At 47.9% G+C, this 22,894-nt stretch overlaps 1 protein-coding gene across 2 annotated transcripts; it reads right to left on the bottom strand.

Annotated features, from left to right (window-relative positions):
- Positions 1 to 1,417: 1,417 nt before the first annotated feature.
- Positions 1,418 to 19,863, bottom strand: NR2E1 (nuclear receptor subfamily 2 group E member 1). Of its 2 annotated transcripts, none has more exons than XM_021553830.4 (9): positions 18,931 to 19,863; positions 13,671 to 13,816; positions 12,923 to 13,010; positions 12,402 to 12,637; positions 10,995 to 11,141; positions 6,163 to 6,259; positions 5,628 to 5,777; positions 5,258 to 5,363; positions 1,418 to 2,881 (listed from the first exon to the last, which is right to left on the bottom strand). In XM_021553830.4, exons 1-9 carry the CDS (start codon positions 18,953 to 18,955, stop codon positions 2,719 to 2,721), a joined length of 1,158 nt encoding a protein of 385 aa, XP_021409505.1. In that variant the 5' UTR covers positions 18,956 to 19,863; the 3' UTR covers positions 1,418 to 2,718. The 2 variants fall into 2 exon arrangements, with proteins under 2 accessions (XP_021409505.1, XP_085431084.1); XM_085574958.1 differs by lacking the exon at positions 18,931 to 19,863 and adding an exon at positions 18,537 to 18,819.
- Positions 19,864 to 22,894: the final 3,031 nt, after the last annotated feature.

The raw sequence follows: 22,894 nt of genomic DNA, 5'->3' as shown, positions 1-22,894 counted from the left end.
TTCACTTAGCCTTAAGTCCTTCAAGGCTAGCTAGAGACCCTAATTCTAGTGTAGTGTAACTGGTTGTGCTTCCGTGCAGTGTGCAGCAGTGGGACCAAGACATAGCCTGAGATTAGCTGTGCCTAAACCATAGGGAACTGGGCATTGTACCCAGCTTGTGAATCTGCTCTGCAGCTGGGCCAGATCTTGCAGGTAAGAGGATGAGATATGGGTGTGGTGCCATTCCCCTGCCTGCTTTGCCAGTATGCTCTGTTTTGTCCTCTAGTCAGGGTGATGTAGGGACTACTGCAGGGTGTAATTGCCTAGCTGACTAGCAGGGTGGATGCAGTTCATGTTTATTGCTGCTCTGGGACAGCAGCATGAACCATTGAAATGAATGTTCTGTGATGGATTCTGTGCAGCACTGGGTTCTACTTCTCTAGCTCATAGACTGAATTGTCACAGAGTGGAGAACTGCAATTGATTTTTCTGCCCCGTTAGGTTCTTTTTAGTGTAGAGAGCAGAAAATAGTTGAACCTTATTACAGGTGCAAGAAGAATGGATTATAAATAGTTTGTTGGTTTTTTTCTAAGAATGTGCTCTGCCCTGTGGTAAGTGCATTTTTAAGTGCTCCAAGTTAGTTAGTATAGAAGATACTTTGCAGTCCCATAGCCTGTGACTCATCTTCTGTATTTATGGTCTGTGTTGGAAAAGACAGAATGTGAGACCTAGCAGACTGCAAATAGAAGAGAGCTGGGGTTAAAACTTTGACCTCTGAAACATGTGAGATTTTTGAGCTTGGAAGTCAGCAGAGCTAGGATTTCACTTGTGACCTGTATTCCTTGACACCGCAAACCAGTGAGCCATCAATACTCACAGTATATTTCTACCTGTCACTTTCACATGCATGGTTCTTCAGTTACTCATTGCCATATGAACAATACATTTGCCTCCTACTATTGCCAAGTTGTTGTGTTGGTTTGGAGTTATTTCCCTCTTTCTTTGGTGTGATTATGCAGTTAGACACCTTAATAAAACCTTAGTCTTTTTAATTGAAGCAGTGCTTTTGTACTCATCACCTTTTATTAGCTGCACAGTTCACCTATATTAAAAACTGTAATAACACGCAACAGAAGGCACATACTGGGGTAGATCTCTGATGCACTTAGTGTTGTATTCTAGAAAAAGCTACCTGTCACCTTCTTGAGAACACATTGGTATTCATTTGGATTTATTTGGATTACAGAAAATAGCTCCATGTAGGATCTCACTAGGCAGGATCGCTCCTTCAATGTTTGTCTAATCTGTTTTTAAAAACCTCTGATGATAGAAACTCCACAGGATCTGGGGAGATTAGTTTTAGTAAAGAATACTTCTGTTCCCTGGGGACAGTGAAAGAAACTGATTTAAGGACAACGAATAAAAGAACAGTGGAAAGTAATTTAAATTCAATATATTTTTATTCTTTGTAAATACAATGAGTACAACTTTTTAACTTCACAAATCAGTTAATCCACTTTGTACAAGAAAAGTTTTACTCATTCTATGATAGTTCAAGTGCTGATCTTTCTCAGTGCTAGTTCCTAATAACAAATCAAATTTTGAAAAGGACAGCAGCTATCTTTAAATGTTTTTTTTCTACATTATTCATACAACAAATAAGCAGCTTATAACATTTTTGTGTGTGAGAGGGTGTAGGCGAACAAGGCTTCAAAATTAGAACCTGGAGTTTTCTAAAAAGGCATTGGAGACTTCTGAAAATTGTTAGCATTTTGTCAGTCAACAGCCTTTATTTCTTTGAAATAAAATTCCTTCAATTGATTTTTTTTATAGTCATTTAATTTCTCTGCACATCTCATTGACAAAGAGTTTGGCCACCGTTGCCTTTGGTTTCAGCACTGTGCCAACAGGACAGCCAGCAGATCACTGAAGCGGTCATCTCCATTGTATTTGGTTTTGCTGTTTTAGTCTTCCTTTCTTGTGTTGTCTCTTTTCAGGTGTGTGTGTGTGTGTGTGTGTGTGTTTGAATGTATGTCTGTGCATGGAAGAAGAAGGAGGGAAGGTCGGGGAGGAAATGTATAAAGCTCTTCTGTCTTTGAGATGTTAGCCGAACAAATTGTGGTGACATCTGCATCAAAGATCACCAGTTCATTTTGTAGGAAGAATGGAGCTGCGGTCATAAGCTACCTTTTAATCAGTTCTGAAGGCCACTTCATGATGCATTATAGCAGAAGCAATGTTTTGGTAACTTGGTCTCAAATGTTGCCTATCATATTAAAAACATTTTCCCAACATAGGCTACTTTTAAAACAATTCTGAAGGCCACCACATCTTGTGTTATAACAGAAGCCAAGTTTGGTCACCCGGTTCCAAATACTGAACAAGCTAAAGTACCTTCTTTCACATTTTGTCTCAGATCTGCCAGTTGAATGAGAGAATAGCAGAGTCTTTGTTAACTATGACTGGCATCTGAATTGCCTCCATCCTGTAGTAACAGGAATAGCAGCCAAATTCCAACCACTTTCACTTTTTCTGTAGAACAAAGCATTCTCTCCATGATCTAAATCACTCTGTTCAGAGCAGCAGAATCATATCTACTGGGGTATTTTTTGTCAATGAGTTTAAGGACTAAACATTCCCAGGCTTATGCTTCCTGTAGATTTTGTTAGTTGAGGCTTATTCTCCATAGATAAAAGTTCTTCTCAAACTGTCCATCCTGATTGTTTATTTTAAGGTAATTTATATGTCACTGGATTTGTACATATCTGAAAGCAGTCTTGTAATTGGTACATTCCCAATTGTCTTTTTGAAAAATACTTCTTCTATTGTAGATGGACTAATTGAACGTAAAGCTGGTAAAAGCAATAGAAGTTTTCCAAAACGACAGGGTTGTGTGGGATACCTAGAGACAGAGAGAATAATTATTTCATTGAAGTTTTAAAGTATTTTTTCAAAGGAAGGACTTTATTTTATAGAAAAAGACCAATATTTAGTTAATTGCACGGGTGATGCTACATATATGTCCCAGTTTGGGACAAATTTGGGAGGGAACCAAATAACCTCAACCTAAGTGCAGTCTGCATGGTCTAGAATGACTCAGAATCTAGTGGGATACTATTGTCACCCCAGGACACTGTGCCAAAACCCTGTATTTTGTACTTGTGTGAGCAAGAAGGTTGGCTCCAAGGAAAATGCTCCATGGTAGTCAGCAGAACATAGGACAAGGTTTCTGAGTTTTGTTTAGCTCCTTTGTTCAGTCCTCTAGAGCAGTAGGAGTACAAAAACTGGACCTGCTCTGATGTGTCCCTCATACAGCAATGTTCTCAATGCAGTACAGGGAAGAGCTTGACTTGTAGCAACTGTGCTGTCATTTGAAGTTGAGTTTAGAACTAGCTGGATTGTCATGGTAATCACTTTGCCCCCTTTTGGTTAGCAGATATATTGAATACTAATTGACATTCGTAAGGAAAGTTTGTGTTAAAGAAGCTGTGCTCTTCCCTAGGTAATGTGTTTGTGTATTGGATGTTTTCCATCCTTTCTCCCAGCTCTTGAAGCCAGCACAGCGTAAGATGTGCATTTCTAGCTGTGCTTATGCTGTCTTTACAACAATGATTCTCAAACTTCTGCTTACAGTAGTCTCCCTAAAGGGAAGTGTAGGCTGTTTGGAGAAACATGTTGCTTCTTCAGACTGTCCTCCCTTGCATCCTCTTGAGAGTGACTCTACTGGGATCAAAGGGCTGATACTGGAGTGACATAGGCAGGAGGATGAAATACACGAGGCTGAAAGCCCTCTCACAATGGAGTCTGAGTGAGAGTCCTGTCAGTGAACTGCAATTTTTCCCTTGTAAAAGGATATTGTTTACAACATACACTGGGTAACACAGTATCTAAAAACATCCAGCAACACAGAAGTGCTGTGGAAAAGTTGTTCCCTTGGAAGGGAAGATGTGGCTATGTATTCCTCCCTGATTTCTCTTTCCAACAGGCCCTGTCTCACTTAAGGTCTCCAGGGGACAATCTTCACAGAAAAGGTCTTCCTTAAAAACAGGAAGACACTGCAATGTAGCAATTACTCTTTTTGCTTTGAAGCAGCCATAACTGGATGGAATTTGCATTTTTACTTCCATCCCCAGTGCAGGCCATTTCCTGTAGACTCATAGAAGTGCTTCAGAGACTGCTACCATCTAATCTCTGGTACTGATAGGACTTCTGCCTGACAGAGCTACTATGATAGCAAATCAAAGTTTCAGAGGAAAAAAATTGTATAAAAGTTCCTCTTCTACTGCTCCATCTCCAGCTGTTTTAGTCTCATGGAGTCCACTGCAACTAAAGGACTTCACTGCAGCACCACAATGGGATTCACAAATTCTGGGGTTTTCATTTGAACCTGATCACAAACTCCAGACAGCTTCTTAGAAGATCCACTTAAGCTCCTTGTGTCCTGATTTCTGTGTCTGCAAAATGGAGGAGGTTATATAGGAACTGGAGATTATGTTTGAAAGGCACTCATACTGGTCTGAGATGCAATGTTTTGAACATCACTTTCAGTGGTATTTGACTGAATAAAACGTAGAGGGTATTTAGCCCTCTGAACTGCAAAGTGTTGCACAGCCATTATCACTTCCCAGAGGAAGAGCTCTCCTTTCTGTTTGTTTAAAAACACCAATGTGCTGGAGCACACTTGAAGAGCAGCAACAAAGGTGGTTAAGGGTCCAGAGCACAAGTTCCAGTTAAGGATCTAGAGCAACAGCTAAGGGAGTTGTAGTTGTTTAGTCTGAAGAAAAGGAGGCTAAGGGGAGACTTTATCATTCTCTAACTGAAAGGAAATTGTAGTGATGTGGGTTTTGGTCCCTGCTCCCAGTCACAAACAATAGGACAAGAGGAAATGGCCTCGAGTTGCACCAATGGAGGTTTAGTTTGGATATTAGGGAAAATTTCTTTCCTGAAAAGGTTGTCAAGCATTGGAACAGGCTGCACAGGGAAGTGTTGGAATCATCATCCCTGAAGGTCTTTAAAACACGTGTAGATGTGGCACTTGGGAACATGATTTAGTGATGGACTTGGCAGCATTAATGGTTGAACTGGATGATTTTAATGGTCCTTTCCAACACTTTTTATGTGGTTCTATTTCAGAAATCCCAGCAGGCTGCCAGCCAATGTATACTCTCTGTAGCAGCCTAGTCCCCATTTCAGTCAGTGCAAATGCCACCTTCCATGCAATGAGAGCAGGATTTTAGCCCTACACCTGCCAGAAGCATAGACAGAAGACACCACTAACCTGGTATGAATGTAGCTGTTCAGGGTGAGCTGGGCTTCGTCTTGAAGGGCTGCTATGGCGGCCGCATTTCGGAAACTCCTCAGTTCAGAACCACTGTGTGTGGGCACTGGAAAGCAGATCAGTTACTAGTTCAGCTTGACTCTTGGGTGGATCAAAACAGTTCAGCTAGTGCTATCAATGGAAATTAAATGTTCCCATTAGTTTCCCAGAACTCCACTGTCAGCCCTTTCAAAATGCAGCAATGACTATTGGAATTCAATACTGGGAAACCTGCTGGGTGATACAAAGCTATGCCTGGTACAAAACATCACGTTAAATCAGCAGCCTCATAGTTATCAGACCAGACAAGCAAGAGATCCTTTCTGCTTACCAGCTTTAAAAGTGACAATGCATTTGAGACAGGCAAATTCAGTAGCATCTAGCCGAAGCTGTCTAAATCTAGCCACAACCTCCTGTAAGGCCTGTATTTCTGAAATAATTTTGTTCAGCTTCTGAGAATCTGTATTGTCACTATTCATGCCTGAAACGGAAACAGATGAAATAAATAATATTAAAGGCATTTGCTTTATTTTATACTGATTTCTGACAAAATCTTCTGTATCAATGTCCTCTCTATTGTCACACTTGTCTATCTGGTTCCATGTAAACTGACTATATTGTATGAAAGTTAATATAAAATCTTCTCTTGGATGATAACAAACACAGTAATTTGCATTTAAATGACAATGCAAGCAGTCATGAATACAACAAAACAACATTATTTGCATTTAAATATAGATTTATAAATGACAGGTATGCTCTATTGTTCAGTAGGAATTTGTTATTCTTTACATGTTGTTCTTTTTTCTGTAATGTATTTTTATGGTAATTTTTGTAACAAAGTCATTAAATTGTGCAATTCTTACCAGATACAGCCAGTAGAGTGTTAGCATCAACTGGAATGGCCCATTGTGCTATTCCTAGAACAAACAGTTCTCTCCAAGCATCTTCCAAAAGCATCAGCTGTCATACAATAGATGTACAATATAACATAGTGTATAATTTATAGATTTATAAACAATTTTAATATGTAAATTTCTGTTATTTTAAAAACTACTTTAAATGCCTGTCATGGTATTTCCCCCACAGCATTCATTAGCTTTTCTCTTAGCCTTTTGAGAAGGTGTCTAGAAATAAGTCTATGCATTGTAGAAAAACACTGAGGGTTGGCTCACTGTACACCATGTTGTGGACCAAAAAGGAAGAGAAAGAGAGAACTCTTTTTCTGGAGCATTTGCTCATAACATGACCACACCTGCTTTCTCAGCATGGTATGGGTTCTCTTCTCCTCCCCCTCAACACTTATGCAGCTGTTTTAGGACAGGTCTTTTCTCTTGCTTTCTGGAGATTACACTCCTTTCCCTCAGGAAGGCAGAATTTTGTGAAGAAAAGCCTGGATAACATGCTGTATCAGTGTAGGGAGCAGTGCTTTAGAGCATACATCCATCTTATAACTCCTTCCTTACTAAGCCAGTCTCTGTATCTGTCAAGCACAGCATCTGGACACACGAACAATTTCTCAATGTCACTTGTTTTTCTGCTTTTTTGCTTAAAATCACTCAGAAATTCCAGGCACTAAGAGCTGTTTCCTTTCAGAGATGTGAATATCCAGGCACCTACACTGACAATTACTAGTTCTCTGCAGTTTTCCCACACTGCTTGTCTGTATGGAGGATGTCTTTTTCTCTGTTTTCCCTGAGGCAATGCTTGTCATTTCCCTGAAGAGGCAATGGTGCATCTGAAGAGAAGACAAGACTTCTGGAAATGCAGACTGGCAAAGCCAGAAGAGACATGTTTAGTCTTGAGGGCATCTATGGATTGTTAGCTTAGACCAATTCTTAAGAGAGGTTTGGAGGACCTCTGGTTCACCTGAAGTGCATGGCCAAAGGGCACATGGTGGTGCGTACATAATGCTGAGACCTTGTGTCAAAATAGGGTGGGAGAGATTTGAAGGGGTGAGAACTGTATTTGGCTCAGAAAATACCTTCTAGCAGCTCCATGCAGTGAAAACAGATTGCCCAAAACTCAAGCAGAAAAAATATTAATCCACCAAACCAAAACTCCCAAACCTGCAATCATTGATGTTGCTGTGGTCCCTAAAACTATCAGCAGCTTACCTTCTTAGAAAAAGAAGAAGGAGGGTATTTTAAGTATGTAAACAGACTGTAAAGAAGAACAAAGTAAAAAAAGGATGCTGTACAAAATTAATGATTATATCCTTGGAATCAGATATGTGAAAGTAGTAGGTGATACAGCAAGCATCAGTAAAAGCAAATCCAAACTCTGTGCAAACTCTTAACAATATTGCTGTTCAGGAGAGTATTACTTGTTGTCAGCCACTAGGACACCAGGCAATGAGCAGAAACTGCACAGGAAATTCTACCTGAAAATGAGGAAACACTTCTTTACTGTGCACCAAGCACTGGAATAGGTTACCCAAAGTGGTCGTGGAGTCTCTCTCACCAGAGATATTTAAGAACAGCCTGGACACAGTCCTGTGCCATGTGCTCTGCGATGACCCTGCTTGAGCAGGGAGATTGGATCAGATTTGATCCGTGACGCCTTCTGTGATTCCATGATTACATAGAATGGTATTGGATGGTATTAAACCATCCTGTTCCAATCTGAATTCTCAGAGTGTCTGCTCTCAACTTGTCATTGCAGGGTTATATCTATTTTATGCCTTTTTGCCCTGTGTGCTTTGCAGAACTTTTCCATAACCTAAGGGAATTGTGACAGGAAGGTACTCGTGTCTCTGCATACAGTTGCTGTTTGAAACACTTACATTAGATTTTACAGTACCAAAAATTGCCCAGATTATTGCCTGAAATGGAGATGAGGAGGGGATGCTGTGTCTAGAGTGTGTTGCCCATCTCAGCTTTCTTCTGAGAGCAGATGAATTTAAAGTTTCCTAACCACTGCAGCCTGCAAACCCAGTCCCTCCTCTGGATAATCCCACCTGATGGACGTGCATTTTATGTGTCTGTATGATATAGAAAATTATTCACCAGCCTTTCATTTGCTTTTGTCATTTGATTTAATTTGCACTTTTTTTTTGTCATTCATTCATGCAGATACAATGGCAATGAATGGTGGTTCCTGGAAGATATCAATTTCATATTTTCTTTCCCACTAAACTCAGAAGACTTTAGAAATAAAAGACTATTCCAATAGCTAAAGCTTTCTTCATGCTTATGCATATGAGTGTAAAACCACCAATTAAAATAATTCATGCTGAAGTCAAACTCAACCCTCCTTCTTCAAAGAAACAACAAATATCAGGCTTTCTGAACAACTGGTTTTGCTTCTTTATCAACCCCATCCTTGGTGTGACCTTTTGTTTGGGACCTGTATTGAGCCAACCTGTCTCACAGATAACGTGGGCAGATGTGCAGGCCAGCAGCACTAGAAGCATGACATTTTTTGTTGTGTGGCTTCTGGTTCAAAACGGACTTATCTGTATGAATGAGATATAGCCTCTGTTTTACCAGAGGTAAGCAATGCAGCAATGCTCAGACTTGTGTTTTATCAGCAAATTGGTTTCTATTTATTTCTCTGCCTTCAAGATAAAACTGCCCCAGAGTCCTGAAATTACAGTGCACTTGCCTTTTTATAAGAGCACAAAAAAAAAAAAAAAAAAAAAAAGCAGAATTCAGGAAAATATTTTAGTGTCTCCTCAGCCAGATGTCAGGGATACCAAAAGAGAAATGGAGAAATGCAGACATTTACAGCTGGGCCATTGTCAAATTAAATAAAGCAATAGCAATGTTATAAAAATCAACTGTATGATTATTCATTAAATAAGGTGATTAAAATCAGAATTATTTCTTCTCCAGCTCTCCTAAGCATTACAGGGGAATCATGCAGAAAGAGGCCCAAATCAAAGCTTTTGAGCTGAGCAGCTCTGAGTTTTGAGGAAGCTGACTTGCAATAAGCTGCAGCAAGTGAGAGTGATGTTAAGGAAAGGCTGAGTTTTTGTTATTCACTAAGCTTAGTCCCTGCTATGAAAGTGAAAGAGGTAGTGGATTGTTTAATGGGAGCACTGTGGTGCCTATGGTAGATAAGCAGGCTGTGCTGTTTGAGGTGTGCTTGGTCACATGTCATGGAGATCTCTCCTGCTTCCAGATCCTGCTGTCTCATCCTGTGCACACTAACAGAGATGATGGTGTGGAAAATGCCTCCCTTTTATGTCAGATAAAGCCTTTGCCTAGGGAGCCTCCTGTGGACATCACCCAGTCTCCTCCTGTGTGCTGGGGCTGCTGCTGGAGCAGCACGCTTGCTTCTTGTCCCTGACACTTGAGCCTGTTTCTTTGGTTGCTCACTGTGACAGACCCTGTGCTCCACAGGATTAGTGGCAACAGAAGACATGATTAGAGAGCAACAGGCTGCCACACTGGGATTGTTGTTTTCCTACTGGCATGTGTGACCTTCCAGGCCCCATCTCATCTCTTCCCCTCATCCTCACTGCGGAGCAGGACTGCAGGTGGAGCTGAGCAGCATTCCTCTTTGACTAATTTCACAATAAGGATTTCAACATGTGTTTGGTGCTAGAAAATGAGCATTTTTATATACCTTAGCTTTATAACACATTGTGACCATCATTATTTACCTTTCGATTGAAAACATTACTGGTTTCCTAGGAAGCTCTTTTCTTGTAGTTCAAAATACATATTTTCATATCAACTGCAACACTTGTAATGTGCTTCTAGGGAGGGGAACTAGTTCCTCTGATGACTGCTATGTAACATCTATGGCACAGTTTTTCTAGTTACCATTTTGGTAAATTAGCTCAATCATATCAAAGTAATAGATGTCTTTTATGATTGGAGCTTTGTGTAGATTTCCACCCTTCCATCTTACAATTATCTGATTACTTTTTTTTAAATTGGTGCATTATACAAAGCACACTGAGTCCTCATCAAGAATCAAGTCATTAAGAAATTGTTTCATCTTGTATGGTTCACCTATGATTTACTTGAGGCAAAGGTAAATTATCATAGAGGAAAACAAAACATATTAGGGAACATTTTAATTAATGGTAAAAAATATTGGGGGTTGGCCAAATACTACTTCCACCATATTGATGTAATTGTAAGCCAAGGTGAATAAGGAAAAAAATGTTGTCTGTGCAAACAGTTGATAAGAGAGGAGAGGAGAAGAAGAGGAGGAGGAGGAGCAGGAGGATGAGGAGGAGAGGGGGAGGAGGAAGAGGAAGAACTGGTAGAGAAGGAGGAGGAGGACAATTGGTCTTCAGAAACAACCTCAGTCATATCCTGAGACCATAAATTTAACTAAGCATTTCTCATCCCTAAATAGCAAAGTAAGATGCTATTCCTCCCCATTTTATGGAAGAAAAAGTTGTCCTACAGGTAGAGAAGCAGTTTGGGCATAATAAGTTTGGTCTGCAGCCTGGTGATTTCTCCTCTAGCACTTGTCCTTCCATAATATTAGTTTTATGTTAGATTCCTTTTTCCTGGCTTGAATTTTCATTTTCTTCATGGGGTAAAAGTTGGAGGAAAGCAGTTTCTAAATCACTGCCTAGTTTTCAGGGACAGACTGAAACGCTGCGCTGAACTTCAGAGCTGCTGAAGTCCATTTCAGATTTCAAGGTCTAGGGCTGCAAGTCCAGGACCCAATGTGAAGTCTGAGCCTTCTTTAACAGGCCAGACCAATACCACTCCCACTGCCACTGCCTTACCTGGTCTTGTAAGGACAAGGTGGAGAACGCTGGCACACTCTTAGCCCACTTGATGCTCATGAATAGAAGTCTGGCTGCTGATTCACAGACAGATTCAGTGGCCACTTCGTAGAGATACATAGGGGTACCGTTGACTTCATGTGGGTACTAATGTCAAAGAGAAAATAAAGCCATTTCATACAGTGTCACCAAGGCAGCCTGGTCTTCCTCTGCCCTACATTCAGTGTTCCTGCTCATGCCCAATAATAGTGTGCACTCTCGTGTTCTGCAAGCAGAGGGCTCACTCCAAACTGCTCCTTGCTGCTTATCCATGTGGATGAGCTGTCCTAAAGAAACTGTTCAGAGCAAATTATTGCATCGGGGGAAAAAACGTACCAAAGTTATGTGTCGTGCTTTACTCTGTTACACAATAGAACGTGTCTGATAGCAGAGTTAAAAGAATAAAAATTTGATTAGCAACATGTAGTTTGTAACCTTGCTTCCAGAAGCTGATTTAGCATTCCAGCCCTGCTCAGCAAAGCAGTAAATATTTATTTAGCCTAAACCTTCATCTTGCTTCCTAACTGCAACATGTTGTAAGTAGATGCACAGAGCTAAGCATAACTATCTAGAGGCTGTGTAGGGTTTGAATGGAGTTACGTTTTCAAGTGTGTGGTACATTTTCTTGCCAAATAATTTCTGAATCGACATTTTTCAAAATTATTATGTAAAACTATTATTTTGTGACGATGTTTATAATGGGTTCTTCCAAGCTACATCCCAGCTCTGAAAATGCAGAACTATTTAAGCAGTTTCGTTGTGATTTTCTAGATGCTGTGAAGACACAAAATACCATTGCAAATGGGCTAATAAAAAACATCACCTTTCAGCTAAATCCTGTGCAGCTGAGGCCACAGTAGTGCTTCCACTGGGCTGCTTAGGAAATGTCACAACCAAGAAGTGCCAGCTTAGCCAAGTTTGAGTTTTGTGTCTGTGGGGACAAGCTGCAGGCTTTGGTCAGTACACAAAGTACTTTCTGAGCTACACCATGGAGATTGGCATTTCTCTGAAGAAAACTCATTCACAGGGATTGCATTCCTTGTGAAACAAGGTTTAAAACTGACTTGTGGATGCACTCCAGGCAAGAGGAGCATTTCTGCATCCATGAAGGTATAAGAGTGTATGAGACAGGGTTTGTATGGATCAGGTTATCAGTTGGTCCTGCTAAATACCTCTTCTCCAGAGGATGTTGCACCTTATATTCTCACAGCTTTTAGGGGCGTAACAAAACTCCTCACCACAACCCACAAAGCTTCAAGCTTTGCTGTTTGCTTTGCTGTCTACCCCAGAGTCAGGAAGGAGCCGACAGGTTGCAAGAAACTCAGCAGCAAGGTTTGCAGCCCGCCGGGGACCAGGGCAGCGGCTGACCTTTGGGGTGGGCTGTGCCAGGCCCACCAGAGCCTGTCTCTCAGGGGTGCCAGTGACAGCGGCCAGCTCCAAGCCATGGGGCTCCAGCTGGGAGACGGCGGTGAAGAAGGCGGGTGCCGGCAGGGCGGCGGCGGGGAAGTGCGGGGCTCCGCCGCTCTCCTCCTTGTGCCCGCGGAAGTAGAGGGCCACCTGCTTCCGTATCGTGGACGTCCGGGGGCCCCGCTCGTGCTGCACCGCTGTGGGGCATCAAAGAGAGGGCAGGGAGTCACCTCGGGGATCCGCACTGGGTGCCCCGCACTGCTCGACCGGGCTTCCCTCCCTCCCTGCAATTTTCTGAGGCCAGCCCTCTGCTCCCCTGCCCGAGGGGCGTCTGGGGAGAAGTGTCTGAGGGCTGCCGCAGGATGGGAGGGTCATTCGTGGCCGGGCCAAGGAGACACCGGAGTGACGCAGCGCTCCTCTGCTCAGAGCAGCTCCCTCCTGCTGCCCCGCCACCCCAGCCCCGGGAGAGGGGGAGCAGGTACCATCTTTGTTCATGTTGACCTCCAAGCACTTCTTCAGCCGGCAGGCTCGGCACTGGTTCCTGTGCGTCTTGTCCACCGGGCAGCCTCCCTGCAACACAGCCAGCCGTCGGGCCGGGGGCAGCAGCGCGCCCGCGGAGGCGCGGAGGGGCCGCCCCTGCGGGCGCCGCGCGGGCCGCGCCAGGTGCTCGGCCCCGGGCGGGGCGGGCCGGGCCGCCTTCAGCACCCGAGACAGCGACGGCGGTGCCGCCCCCTCGGGGCGCCCGCTGCACCGCGCAGCCCTCCGCGATCCCAGCCTCGCATCCCCGCGGGAACGCTCCGCGAGTGGGAAGGAGGGCGGCCGGAGCAGAAGGGGGAAAGCGGGGCTGCCTCCGCCTGGGCACGGGCACGACCCGCCGGCCTGTAAACCCATGGTTGTCCATCGCCTGGCTGTGCTGAGGCTTACCGGGAGGCTGCCCCTCTGCCCTCCCATACCCAGGCGGTGTGCTGGCTGTGCCCTCCCCCTGCCCGCATTCCTCCTTCTCCCTGCGCATCTCCTCCATCCTCCGGGGTGGGCTGGGGCGGGGGGACATGGCGGGGGAGGCAGGCTGGGGCACCCAGCACACGGCCTCGGCCCGGGACCCCCTGGCAAGGGACGGTGAGGCTGCGTGGCTGCTGCATCTTGCTGCGGGTGTCTCTCTGTTGGAAGGGCCCCTGGGGAAATGCAGGGTAGGGGGTGCAGGCGGTGAGGGAGCTAGGCTGCGGCTGGTACCTGATTTCCTGATTTGCAAACATAGGTCCTATTCCTCCTGATGCTCCGCTTGAAAAATCCCGAGCACCCATCGCAGGCGTAAACCCCATAGTGCTTTCCGGAGCTGCGGTCCCCACACACTTTGCAAGGGATGTCTAAAATGCGACCTGAAAGCGGAGACGGGAAAGAGGGAGAGAGAGAGCTCTCAGCAATCTGACCTCCGGAGGGATTAGCCCCAGAGCCGCAGTACAAGCAAATAATGAAGTGATTTTATAGCCAACTTTCTTTTCCTTGAGCAAGTGTCAGTTTTCTACAATGAGCATTATTCATGCCCCGCTACGTTTATTTGGATCTTCTATAATCGCCAAGACCCATTTTGGAAAGGAAGATTACAGCAGCAGAAGCAGCAGTGTTGCCTGCGAGAAGTGAGGATGAGGGGGGAGGGGAGGGAATTCGGGGGATTTGGTAAGGGGGCTGTGTGTTTCTCTGGCTTTCTGGCGCTCGGCAAACAGGACAGCAGGAGAGCAGTCAGGAGACCGATGCACAGAAAAAACAAAACCAAAACAAAATAAAATGATCGGGAAGCCAAGCAACCTCCTCTCCCCGCTAGCAAGCCTGGCGAAGGGGGGGCTGATTTCCACGGCAGAGAAGGCATGACATTTTCTTCACCCCAAAACCTGCAGCAAAACTTTCCGTCTCTGTTTTGTGCGCGGAGGAGTCAGCGGACGCGTGAGCCTGGATTGCAGGCAGTGTCCCTCCGTCCCGCTCCAGCTCGCCCGCAGCCTCCGCTCCGCCGGGCGCTGCTTTCGCACCGGCTTTGACTAGAATTGCAAATCCTCTCAGGGAAATGTAAAAACTCATACAGAGACGATTGTAGCCCTGTTTAAGAAACCCGCCGAAACTCCGCTTGGCTTCTGCCTTTTCTCCGTTTTTTTTTTTTCTTTCTTTCTCTCTTCTGATTTTTCTTTTTCTTTTTCTTTTTCTTTTTCTTTTTCTTTTTCTTTTTCTTTTTCTTTTTCTTTTTCTTTTTCTTTTTCTTTTTCTTTTTCTTTTTCTTTTTCTTTTTCTTTTTCTTTTTCTTTTTCTTTTTCTTCTTTTTTATTTTTCCTTTAATTTTTTCTTTTTCCTTCAATTTTTTTCTTTAAGTTCTTTTCATTTTCATGTTTATTTTCCTTTTACTTGCTCTCTTTTTCCTTTAATTTTCTCTTGTATTTTTATTTCATTTTCCTTTTCCTTGTCTTCTTTTTCTTTTTCTCTTCCTTTTCCTTGTTTACTTTTTTCCTTTAATATTTTTCTTTTCTTTTAATTTTCCTTTTCTTTGTTTTCTTTTTTTTAATCTCTTCCTTTTCCTTGTTCTTCTCTTCTCTTCTCTTCTCTTCTCTTCTCTTCTCTTCTCTTCTCTTCTCTTCTCTTCTCTTCTCTTCTCTTCTCTTCTCTTCTCTTCTCTTCTCTTCTCTTCTCTTCTCTTCTCTTCTCTTCTCTTCTCTTCTCTTCTCTTCTCTTCTCTTCTCTTCTCTTCTCTTCTTCCCTCTGCCTCAAACAGCCTTCTTCCCTCTTACCAGAATTTAAATTAGAAATTCAGTCCCTCTCACCAAACCTTGATCTCCAAACTCTAATGGAGGGCTCTCGGGGCCACTATATTTATTTGGAAGTAGTTCAAGGACAGACCGGCTACGGGTGGGTGAGGACGGACGGGGGAAAGCGGCAGCGTGCGGAGCAGTGCCGGGGGGCGGGAGGGGGGCAATGGAAACGGGCCGCAGGGGCTCCTCCCGCTCCCTAGAGAATTTAGGAGTCCGAGATACTTTCAGACATGTCTGCGCTAAAGTTCTAAGACAATGCCTGCTGGCAGACAATAGGGACATTAGATAAAGTGTTAACTTAATGATTTTGCCCATTGAAACTCGTTTGACTGCCTCCAATGAGCACAAGCTGCCAGCTTCTCCCCTAAATGAAACCCGACAGCTGCTATACACAACACGGCGAGAGGGACGGGGATTAGGTTAGGGACTGCGAGAGGGAGGGGTGGCGGAGGGAGGGAAGGTGGGAGCGGGGGAGAGAGGTTAAAGAATAGAAAACTTTTGCGCAATTAATAAGGAGCGCAGCTGAAGGATGCCCCCCCGCACGCCACTGCCTGCGAGCAAACCTCGGCTTTGGAGCTGCAGGTAGGCGCCCGTGAGGAGGGCTGAGGCCAAGGCACGGTTTCTGGGAGTGTGTAATTACAAGCCCTCCTTGTCACCTGCCTATTGGGGCATCAGTGACCCGTCAAAAAGTGTAGCATGGGAATTCGGATATCGCACAATGCAAACGGGGGAAAGCGCCCGACTTCCCTCTCCAGCCCTTAGCATCCACGGGGAGAGAGAGGATCCACACGCACGCACACAAAGGAGGAGGAGGAGGGGCAGGCTGGGGGTGGGGGGAGACACACTGAAGCGGTACGTGCAGCGGTGGTGCATCCCGGTGCCGAGCCCGGCACTGCTGCACTGCCCCGCGCACCCCGTCCCACCGCCGCTCCCCTTCCCGCGGCAGCGGGCCCCGGCCTCGGTCGCGCCCCCGGGCCCGCCGTGTGACCGCCGCCCCCGCGGGGATCGGGCAGCCACGGGTCCCCGCTTCCCCGGCCGGCCTGCGGTGTGGGGCGGCCGGCTCCTCTGCCAGTGGAGACGAAGAAACTTGTATTAGTTTTCCCCACACAGATTTTAAGTTTGGGAGCCGCTTTGGGGGAAAGAAAAAAATCCTATGCACTATACACGTACATATCCACACCATGTATATAAACATACGGCCCATATATTTCTAACACGTCCCCGTATTCCTGCCATAAATCGCGGGCACCTGGAGCACCTCGCTAAACCCACAAAACCACGTTTCCAGCGGGCGGAGCAGGGTGGCCGGTCTGCTCAGCTCCGTGCCCCCGGCGAGGCGGCGGACGGGGAGGAGGGCACGGCGGAGGGAGCGGCTGGAGCCCCCCGCGTCGCGCGTTTGTGGGGCCGCCCCGTCCCGCCGCCCGCCCGGCCGCGCTCTGCCCACCCCCTCCACCCCTCCAGACCCCCAGCTCTGCCCCGCGGGGGCTGTTATGAGAAAACTTTCTTGCAGGGCAAAATATGAAATAAATAGACGGGTAAGAGGCAGGGCAGGGGGTGGGAAGGAAAAAATGTAAGCTTGACACGGGGTCATGCGATAACTGATTAACTCTGTTTAAAAGCGCTCCCGTTCCCTGAGGTACCGCTTCGTCTCAGAAGTTTTAGCGCTAAGAAAATGGGATTTCTGTTCAGCAGGGAAACCGTTTTGAACATCCCACGACAGGGGGTCCTTGGGGGCTTTTTTTGTGTGTCATAATTGCTTAAAGGATATATGGCAGCCCCGATTACTGTAATTACCATCAGAGGCTGTTGAAAGAAGTTAGTCTGGGCTCGGGGGACGGCGGGATGGGGTCTTGTTACCACCCAGGCAGACATCGCAGCTGACATCGCTGGGCGCCCACCGGCGGGTAGAAAAGCCAAGACGTAGCCCCCTCGCCCGGGAGCCCCTCAGGACCCCCGGGACGAGCGCCCAGGCCCTGGGACAGCTGGTCGGGCTTTTGCAGGCGCTGCCGAGGCCGGCTGGGCTCGGGCCCCGGCGCTGAGGAGACCCATCGTATCCCCATCCCAGTGGGGCTTGACTGAGTCGGGTCTCGGGGTCCCTTTCGGGAGGTCCCCAGGGGTCAAGGGGTCATCAGTGAAAGCGGCGGCGGTGGCCGGGGGGTCGCTCAGCGCCATGGGGCCGGAGGAGCGGTCCAGCCTGGCGGGTTTTCACGTCCGCAAAATGTCTCCGGCAGAAGCTCCGCCGCCCTTTGGGGACAAGACTCCCCGGTGCTTCCTGCCCCTTCCTCATCACTCAGACACCTGCCAGGAGCCCCGACAACGTCCCGGCGCGGCGGCTGCTCACGGGCCCGATCCCGCTCCGGCTGCCTCGCACGACCCGGGCAGCTTGGACAACGCAGTCGGCCAAAGCAGTCCCGGCCGCCGCAGGTTTTTTAGCCCCCGTCCCCTAACTAAGGTCAGTACCTTAGTACCTCGACTACAATTTTATTTCCTTCCTCGCGGGGCTGGGGCAAAACAGATGCCGCGCTCAGCTCCGCGGGGGAAGAGGACGAACCAGAGAGCCGAAGCGGCGGCAGCTCGGCCGCAGCGCCGGGGGCTCCGCGCCGCCGCCTCCTCCACGCGCGCCCTCCGCGCCGCGGCCCCCGGCTGCCCCCGGCCTCGCCGCCGCGCCCCCTCCCTCCTCCCCGGCTTCCCGGCCCCCGCGGACAAAGGGCGGACTCGGGTCAAAATAATGGAGGGCAGCGGCGAGGAGAAGGCCGCGGGGATGGCGGGGGGCGGCCGGTGGCAGGTACCACGGCGGGAGGGAGATTTGCCTCCCTTGGCCGCCACGCCGCAACCCCAGGAGCCTGTCGGAGCGCAGAGGAAATAGCTGTCCGATCCATCACTTGTCAGACATTAAATTGGATTGGGTATTTTTTCCCCCTTTGTTACTGACTCCATCCATATTACAAACTCCGAAAGTCCCATTGGGATTATACGAATTGAGCCATTCTGTAAGAGCGGTTAGTCATGCTTTAAATTCCCCAGTTATGAGGTGCATGGATTTAGGATTAAGGAAAATGTGACTTTTAAGTTGTTTCTGCTTTCCTCGTTGCAGGATTATTTGTTGTAACTGGGAATGGTGTGCAAAGTATTGATTTAAATCCTCCTTCGACTGAGTTGCTTACGCGATTCCGTGTAATTGAGTGACCGGAGTTTCAAACTCTTAACAAGAAATCATTATGTCGCAGAAGATTGCATAAAGTCCGTGAGAAAACCAGCACGTTTGAACGCCGAAATGCCTTTTAAACCCAAACCTTCCCCCCGTCACCTCTGCGCCGGAGACCCGCACGTAACCGGCCGCGTCCCGGCGGGACCAGCCCCCTCCCCGCCGTCGGCGGAGTCGCCTTCCCGGGTGCTCGCTGCCCACGGGCTTCTGCCCCGGTTCCTAGCCCGGAAAACCGGGGCGTGCAGCTGGAAAACGGCTTTTTGTAAGCCTCAGGCCCAAACTCCATCGGGGCAACCCCGAGCCTATATATTCGTTGCCACTCCGGTTGGAAATATACACTTCTTTTTCAATTGGGTGCGGGGTGTGGGGGGGTGCAAACCCAAGCCACAACCCCCCCCTCCCCTTTCTCTCCCTCCCCTCCACCTCCCGCCCCCCAGGCCAGGCTGCAGCCGGCCTCGGAAAGGCTGCTCGAAGCCTCCACCGCGTTATTACCCACTTGTTGATCCCGCCGGCTTGCTCATGCTCGAAGCCCCCGTGAGTCGCTAAACTCGGGGCGAAGTGTCGGCGCCGGGGCGAGGCGGTGCGGCCCCCCCGGGGGCCCCCCTGCTCCGCGGGGCAGGTGCCTCCCTTGGGTGCTCACTGCTGGCTCCGCCGCGGGGGCCGGCACATCCTCGCCGCAGCCCCGCTCCCCCAGCGATGTCCTCCCGAGGGAAGGGGACACGCTGCGGGGACGCGGAAAGGGGGTGGGGGGAAAAAAAGTGGAGCAAAATAAAAAAAAAAAAAAAAAAAAAAAGGAAAAAAGAAAAAAAAACCCAACGAAGTGACCCAAAGTCGGCGGCCGCTGACTGCCCCTCTGCGAGTAGATGCTCTCGGGACCCTGGGAGGGTGCTGGGGGTGCGACTGTGCTCGCCACCGCGCTCCTGGAAGGCAAGCGAGAGCCACAGCAGCCAGGACAACAATGAGGCGAAAGAGAAGGTAGGATAGGGAGCGGGGCTCTGCGCCGAGCGCCTCGGTGCAGAAAGCAGGGAGATCAGAGCCTGGAAAAATAATGGAAGGGGGGAAAAGGCGTCAGAGGAGGCAGTCTCTGCCTCTCAGAAACTGAATGGTATAAAAAGGGAAAGGTTTCCAGAAGTTCATTACACTGGCTGACTTCGCGCTTTGAGCTCCAGGCTTCGGCCCCTATAATATCAGCAGAGAGGCTGTGACAGGCAGCGGCGGGGAGGGGAGAGGGACGCCCCTTGCCCACTGAGCTTCCCTCGCTTTCCCCCCAACTCCTGCCGCCGCGTGACGTCACCCCGCGCTGGCGAGGGGAGGGGGCAGGGAGGGGGTTAAATGCTAATGATATTAATGAACCCCCGAGCGGCTTCCACACAAAATGCAGCGGCTGCCGAGACGATTCCGCCTCCTCACTCGCCTTGTGCCCTCGCTGTCATAAAAAGCGACAACTCTTCACAGCCCCCACCGCAAAAAAAAAAAAAAAAAAAAAAAAAAAAACCAACAAAAAAACCAAAAACAAACCAACAAAACAAAACAAAAAAAAAACCGACCTAAAAACAACAACACCACCAAAAAACACAGCAGGAAACAAAAGGAAAGCAGAAAGAACGGATCAAGATCCCGTTTCTTTTGCATTTTCCCGTGCTGAGGTGGAGCCCGCCTGCGGTTCGCCCCTGCCCTTGCCCTTGCCCCGGCCCGGGCAGCGGCTGTGCTGGCAGCCGGCGGGGTTGGGCGGGGAGCGGGTCGGGGCTGTGAGCCGGGCCGGGCCGAGCCGGGCCGAGCCTCCAGCCTTCCGCCGGACAGCCGTCCTGCCGCGGGAGCCGGAGGCTGGCCCCGGGGAGCAGGGCCGGCCGGCTCCCGGAGGCGCACGGCGGGTCTGCTCCCGCTCCCCGGCACCGGGACTTGTTGCACGGCGGCCGTGCGAGGAGCCCGCCCTCGACCGATGGAGTTGCTCCGACCCCCGGGCACCGCCGCCCTCGCTGCCCTCAGCAGCTCGCCACCCCCGAGCGTCCCAGGAGCGCTGCCAGAGCCGCGGTGCAGCGGGGCGCAGAGGGGCCAGAGGTGGGACCCTTTCTCAACTCCGATTTCACCGAGAGGCTGCCGAGCTCTCCCACTCCCGTTGGGAACGGAGAGATGAGACTGCTAGAGCAGCCGAGGGATGGTGAGAGCTGCGCACCTGGGGAGGAAGGGAAGACTATCTCTCCTGCCGATGCACGCTGGGGCGGGCAACGGCACCGGAGAGCAGGGGCGGCAGGTGCTGTCCCTCGGTCCCTTCTTTCTCATCCCTGTCACTCGTGTGAGGTGTTGATGCTCCACAGCTGACTTGTTGGTTGTGATCCTGGGGGAATGTGGTGTTTAGCCCAGTCTCAAACACACTGTCCCCGTCCTCCTGCACTTCATACTTCATCCTCACATCTTTCTATCTCAGGTTATGGGTGATTCCTCTTGTGCTGATACTGTAAGCGTGTTGTAGGGCTGCACAACTCTGGGCAGCACTGGAATCCCAGTGACTTTCTGCTCTTTGCTCCCTATGAGACCAGTGCGTCCACAACACAGAAGGAAGCCTTGAACCAGGACAAGCCTGGTCCTGCCTAACACTGTGGGACACGGTCCAGATGACTGGGAAGTTGCTCAGGGAGATCTCAAAAAGCAAATAAACTGGTGGATCAGGGAGTGCAGTCAAATTCACTCGAAATCTGCTTCCAGGGCGGCAGGGAAAAGTTCACCTCCTTGAGCAATGTGAAAAGCAACAGGGAAGGAGATGCTGCATTAGCAAGGTCTGAAGGCCAAAAGAAAGAGGATTAAATGGCAGCAGGACCCAAATCTGGCCCCGGGCATCCCCTGCTCTAGAGATGCAGATCTCTGGCCTTATAGCAGCCACAGTTATTTGTGTTGTAAACTTAAAGCCACCTCAAAAACACTGCAAAGGCTGATCAGACCATGTCCATGGGTTTCAGGTGCACCTGAGAGAGGCTGCTCTGAATGCAGACAGGGCTTTACGTCCCATGTACAGCATCAGGCTCTGCCAAGAGAAAAAAAAGAAGAGCTCAAATATCCCACCTCCCCACCCAAAACTCCACTAATATAACCCAGACACCCAAAGCTGGCTCTGCATGCAGGCTCAGGCTGCAGTTGCTGTTGCAAATCATCAGCCCTTCCCTGTTTCCTGGGCTGTGCCTGGCATTGCTTTGTAGACCTGTACCGGCTGAGGTTTGTTCTTTGTCTCTTCAGAGCCTTTCCTGTGGTTTCTGTGATGGACAGAGGTATATCAGCCGTGAAAATGAAGGCAAGAGTACTTCCAAGAGTACAGGGAAGAGCTCCCTTCTACCACCTGCAGGTTCTATCAAAGCTGTTTCCAGGGCTATTTGGACAAAAAATATTTCAGCTTCCAAAAGGTGAGAAGTTACACTTCACATTTAGTATTTGTAATGATTAGTATTATTGCCATTTAACATTTACCATTATTGTCCTGGTTTTTGATGGAGTAGTAGTTAATTTTCTTCATAGTAGCTGGCATAGTGCTGTGTTTGGGATTTAGGGTGAGAATAATGTTGATAACACAGTGATGTTTTAGTTGTTGCTGAGCAGTGCTTATACTAAGTCAAGGATTTTTCAGCTTCTCATACTGCCTTGCCAGAGAGTAGGCTGGGGTGTGCAAGAAGATGGGAGGAGATGCTGCTGGGACAACTGCCCCAAACTGGCCATAGGTGTATCCCACATCATACAGCATCATGCTGAACAAAAAAGCTGGGGGGGGATGGTGAGAGGACTGGCTGGGCAGCAGTCAGCTGATGGTGAGTAATTGTCCATCGCTTTTACTGTATACCCTTTTATCATTATATTATATTCCCTTCCTTTTCTGTTTCTTTAAGCTTAGCCCACAAGTTTTACCTTTTATTTTGATTCTCTTCCTCACCCCACTGTGCTGGCAGTAAATGAACAGCTATATGGTGTTTAGCTGTCTGTTGGGTTAAACAGATTTTGTTTATTAAGCAGGCCTACATATACAGAAGATACTAATACAGCAATGAAATTTACTGTCTCCTCGTACTGCCTTGGAAGTACAGATAGTTGTCAATCCTGCAACAGGAAATGGCATGTGTTCCCTTCCAAGTGTATCTCCTTCAGGATCTTGGACTCTGATTACTGTTACATGATGACATTTCTCAGCACTGTGCCATGATCTCTTGCCAGGTATCTTTTTTTCTCTTGGAGTATTAGCAGCAATAAAAATCCAGTGTGTGACCCATCTTCAAGTACAGCACTCCTTCTGCCTTTATCTTGCTTTTCTCCTCTGGTCTTTGGATGGAGAGCCAAAAGGTCTTCAGTGAATAAAAGCAAAAAAATGAAAAAGTGAGGAAGGTCAGGTGAGGAAAAAAATTAAGATGCCAGAGGTGTGTGGATATGGCAGCAGAATATATGGAAGTGCAGTTTTCATCTGTTCCTCTCAACAGGAAGCAGGT

This window comes from Lonchura striata, chromosome 3 (assembly GCF_050655825.1).
Source record: "Lonchura striata isolate lonStrDom1 chromosome 3, ASM5065582v1, whole genome shotgun sequence".
In the NCBI taxonomy this organism is placed as follows: domain Eukaryota; kingdom Metazoa; phylum Chordata; class Aves; order Passeriformes; family Estrildidae; genus Lonchura; species Lonchura striata.
The sequence above is the reverse complement of the archived record's forward strand: the minus strand, read 5'-3'. Positions and strand labels throughout refer to the sequence as shown.

Coding starts and splice junctions, on each gene's coding strand:
- NR2E1 (XM_085574958.1), bottom strand. CDS start 18,720: ATGGAGTTTGGGCCTGAGGCTTACAAAAAGCCGTTTTCCAGCTGCACG. Junction 11,142..12,401: donor TGGCACAGCCCACCCCAAAG/GTCAGCCGCTGC, acceptor CTTTGACATTAG/TACCCACATGAAGTCAACGG. Junction 6,260..10,994: donor CCTTGTCCTTACAAGACCAG/GTAAGGCAGTGG, acceptor ATTGTATGACAG/CTGATGCTTTTGGAAGATGC.